This window comes from Austrofundulus limnaeus, unplaced genomic scaffold, assembly GCF_001266775.1.
Source record: "Austrofundulus limnaeus strain Quisiro unplaced genomic scaffold, Austrofundulus_limnaeus-1.0 Scaffold40, whole genome shotgun sequence".
Lineage (NCBI taxonomy): Eukaryota > Metazoa > Chordata > Actinopteri > Cyprinodontiformes > Rivulidae > Austrofundulus > Austrofundulus limnaeus.
Window position 1 is genome coordinate 196,152 of NW_013952442.1, and position 4,833 is coordinate 200,984.

The 4,833-nt window shown below is 34.3% G+C and overlaps 1 protein-coding gene across 3 annotated transcripts in view; it reads left to right on the plus strand.

Moving 5' to 3' along the window:
* slc15a4 (solute carrier family 15 member 4) overlaps positions 1 to 4,833 on the plus strand; it is a 44,182-nt gene that overhangs the window by 18,654 nt on the left and 20,695 nt on the right. For 2 of the 3 annotated variants that reach the window (XM_014007154.1, XM_014007155.1), the window contains exon 8: positions 4,412 to 4,570. In XM_014007154.1, coding sequence (XP_013862608.1) covers positions 4,412 to 4,570 — 159 coding nt within the window. Of the gene's footprint in view, positions 1 to 4,411; positions 4,727 to 4,833 lie in introns of those variants that run through there. The other variant, XM_014007153.1, reaches the window with a different exon arrangement.

Consider the following 4,833-nt stretch of genomic DNA (forward strand, 5'->3'; position numbering starts at 1 on the left):
CAAATATATTGCTGTTAAACATGTTACTTTTGATGTTCTCTGTTGGATTGTTTGTCAAACTGCTTATATTTTGTTGAAATCTATTACCCAATAAAATTATGTGTACATTTTGAAAAAAAAATGTAAGGGAAAAAAAGGGCTCCCAATTTTTCAGCAGCTGAAAATTTATATCAAGCAAAGATAATAAATAAATTTGTTCACATTCAAAAGGACTCATCTCATGAGTTCCTAGACGGTTTAAGAGTTTCGTTTAAAAAAGAGGTGATGCAAGACGGTGGTACATTTAACTAATATAACCACAATGTTGCATCTCATTTGCTGGCAACAGATTGAAAAACAGCATTTATTTATTTCCTAAAAAAAAAAAACAATGAAATGATTTTGTTCCAGTATTATTTTCTTCAAATTTGTTATTTATAGTGTGAATTTTTTGAAATAGTTTTTATATATTTTTTGCGTAATTTATATAGAATGATTTTATTGTTGGAAACAAGATTTCAAAAATGTTTCAGTTTTCATTACCACCCTCCCCCTGTTTCCTCTTATTTGAGTTAACAAGATCTGCAGATGGCTGAGATTATCTATTGTGAATAACATCATGCTATTTCCTTTAAACTGAAAACAAATTATTTCTTGAAAAACCTACAAATATAAGAACATTTTCTTTAGAATTACAGCACTCACAATCCACTTCACACTGCACTTATGTTTGCCTTAAATTTAAAGTGTTTCTGTTGCTGCTTGCTCGATTGAAGAAAGGTACTCATCAATGTCAATTGACCCATAAACCTCTGCTCAAACTTTAGCAATGTTTGATTTCCTCAGACACATAGATTTGTTTTTTTTTTTTCATTTGAGAATAATTAATAAGAGATCAAATGAAATGTATCAAAGCAGGTCATAGTGTTTATTCTGAAATTGAGGGCTTTAAACCTAATTTCTGTTGCCTTTTTATGGGGAGGACAATTTTGGAGGACGATTTTGGGTTAGTAAATGGCCGATGACAGCCTTTAGAAATCAAAGCAACCATTGACCAATTAGTAAATCTAAACCAAAAAGTTTTTTTATTTTTTTAATATACCATAATTGTTTAAATAAATTAAAAAACAGCTATTTCCTGTAATTTAAATATGCAGTCCCACGCAGATCAGTTCACATTCTTAGTTTATTCAATGCTCTTGATGAATGTAAGATTATAAGAATAGAAGAAGAAAATGAAGATTTTATAATTTAAAAAAAGTTTAGTAGGTCCTCTGGGCGACAGAGACTTCTTCAGGCAGGGCTGTTCAACTGGTGATTTCTATCCAACCCACCCAAAAATGAGTTTTGGGTATTTTTTAGAATTATTTTATACTTATTTTAAATTAAAAATGAATTTCATATCATTTGTAAATTTAAAATGTGTACTTCAATGCAACAAAATAACCAAACTTAAAAGGTAAAACATAATACTTGTGTTGCATGCTGCAGTGTTTAGTTGAATAGCCCTGGTCTCAGGAGTTACAGGTAAACTTGGCTTTTTAAGCAGTACTTTCACATGGTGAACAAACAGGTTTAACAAGGACAATCAAAACTGTTTGTTCATATGCAAAGGAGCACCATCAGCCTAAAGACTGATTGTTAATGCTTTGATTACCACCTTTTGTTCACAGAAGGCTGAGTCATACTTGCAATAACAGCATGGTAAGGGGGACAATTGAACACGGAGACCTCCCCCTTGTTTAATGACAGGCAGTATATAGGGTGCATAAGTAGGACTTTTACAGCAGTACCTGTAAACTGGATATTTGGGCTTTGATTTCAGACAGTGTCGTCCATCTTTATTTATGTCAATGATGGGACCACCGGGCTGCTTACAGATTGGCCCTATTTTTCAATGTGGTACGCTTAGTTGTGTGCTAGGCCAGTAACTTAAAAAAATGGCAAAAATCTAACTAAATACCTAAATATCCACCTAATCGATCAATCAGTTCACTTCACTGTCTGAAGACTCTCGATTTATTTTTTTGGTGTAAAGAATGAATGCTTTTGCATTAGCAGCTGTAAGAATTATTAGAAGTTGCACCAGTAATGCAAAAAGGTTTTAAAAGTATGTGTAATTTAAAACCACAAACTGAGACATGAATGTAAAAATAGAAATATTATTCTTCATAAGAAGAGCAGAGTTTGAGCGGTTCAGAACCTATTGCAGTTAAATTTTGTAGAACTTTGCTGGGAGCTGTGGGCCATTTCCTTCCTCCTGTTTTCTCACAGAGAACTGGAATCTGCCTCTTACACATATTCTGTGTTGTATTCTTCCTCTATGATAATGGCTTTAGGTCCCAATTATCTGTGTGATTCAAGCATGTTAAAGCCTCAAGTTAAATGATTGAGTCATTTTCTTTTTACAGTGTTGTTGAGGGCACTTCCATATGCTGTTACACATTCTCCATTTCTAAATCAAGAGGGAATATTGACCCAGAATATTTCAGATTTGTTTTTTCTCAGCTCATTGGAAAAGCTTTGTTTTATTTTGATAGAAAAAATACAAATTTACCATTCTTAAATTTGAAATGCATAAAAACCTGACTTTTGGATGTTACATAGCACTTAATTCAGGCTACTTGAAACAGATTAACACTCACTTAATATTATATGGTCCATATGAAAGTCAAATTCATACTCACAAAGCTGCAAGGGTGTTTAAAATAAATGTGCTCTAAGTCCATGCCATCCCACTGGGCTTACTTCAAGGAAAATTGGCTGACAGACTTATGACATTTGTCTGGTGGAGAGGAATATTTCCCCTTTGCCGTGTTCTTTTGGAATAAATTTGTTTAAAACCCTCACTGCCATTGACTTCCATACTGCAGTCATCAGTGATGTAGGGCAGTGGGAATTTATTTTCTTAGTGAGTCGGTCTACTTCCTCTGTAGTAATTAAACAAAATTATTCATTTTTCTGATTTTTTTATGTCATTCATTCAAAAAGTTTATGTGTTTTTTAAAAGTAAAGTTACAACTCAATGGAAAGAAAAAACATATACATGTAGTCACTGTATGAACTGCTAAATACAGCTTATTCTCTTGAATAATCTTTATGGTCAGAAAGGTCAGCTTGTTCATTTTCCCTGTATTAGAAGCCACATGCATCACTTTGGTATCAGATTGTTGTCACGGCAGACAGAAAACAGCAGGATTTAGCATAATGTTGCTGTGCTAGTTTTGGCTGTTCTTATAGCAGTGCTGAGCTGTATACTGAAACCTCATATCAACCTTTGCACTCCTCTGGGATATGCATTCAGTAAACATATGGACCCTGGTATGTTTCTATTCAAAGGTTAGCTGACGATACAAACAAATGCATATCTTGATAAAGGTCATTCAGTCTGTAATAACCTCATTCGTTCTTATCGCCTTAGTTTTTATATGGAGTTTGTTTATTTTTAGATTTACACAACGTGTCTATAAAGAAGCATTTCTCTTTCAAGGAAAGTAAAATAATCAGCTTTAATTTCCCCAGACAGATGTAGCTAAAGGGTCTCGTATGAGAAACCAGACATTTTAAGGTGCCATGAAATTATTAATGTCTGCTTCTGGCAAGACTGATTTTTAGGCAGAAGAAACTTGTTTTTTTTTTTTTTTCCAAGACTCATTTTTATTATTAGTTTTTTTTTTTTTTGGTTTCTTGGCCTATTTTCCTTCCTTTTTTACCTTTCATGACACAAATAACACTCAGTAAATTGCACCAAATAGAGTGGATACCAGTCTGTTCACTACAAAAAAAAAATCAGCTGATAAGAAAGTTTTTTTGTCTGAACTAGCATACAATAGTGAAATAGTCTGTTAGCTAAACCCATTATATCCCAAAGATGGATAAACACTAATATTATATCCCAGAACATTGTCCCACTGAACTGGAATATAATATTAGTAAAATTTGTATGTGTGTTGGGCAGTGCGACGGCTCAGTGGCTAGCAATGACTCCTCACAGCAAGAAGGTCCTTGGTTTAATYCCCATTTTGGACCTGGGGTCTTTCTGTGCGGGGTTTGCATCTTGTCCTTGTGCTTGTGAGGGTTTTCTCTGGGTACTCTAGTTTCCCCCACAACACACAAATTTAAAGTACAGTAGGTTGCCTTCAGTCCCAGGCCTCACTTGAAAAAGAGATCTGTGATCTCAGTGGGATTTGCCAGGTTAAACAATGGTAAATAAATAAATACAGTGGAATATGGTACACCAATGTGTGTTCCATTATTCCACTGTAATGGATACACATTTTACAGTTCATTCAGTAAAACTTACATTTTACAATATTACTAGATTACATTACTTTTACAGATTTCTACATAGATTTCAGAATAACCTATTACAATGAATTATACTTTAAATATTCCATAGCTATTTTATATCTGTTTATTGTTGTTGTTGCAGGTCTTGAATTTGCCTATTCTGCAGCCCCCAAGTCCATGCAGAGTGCCATCATGGGGCTCTTCTTTTTCTTCTCGGGGATCGGCTCATTCGTGGGCTCCGGATTGTTGGCTTTTGTCTCCCTCCCTGTAATTGGCTGGATGTCGTCCTCCATAGACTTTGGTAAGTGGCATGCCCAAAAAACATCTATTCCAGTTAAAACTGTGCTGTTTGGATGTTTTTCATATATCAATAAATGTTTTAATGTGCTGAATGTTGAACAAACCTATTAAAAATTCTCACTCTGCTGTTCCTGTCTGAACAGCAGTCTGACAGTCCTGCTTCTCTCTGATGCAACAAAGAAGCTAAACATAGAAGTGTGTGTCGACGAGGTTCATTTAAATCTGTTACTTGTTTCCACTCTTTATTTGGAGTGATTTATATAT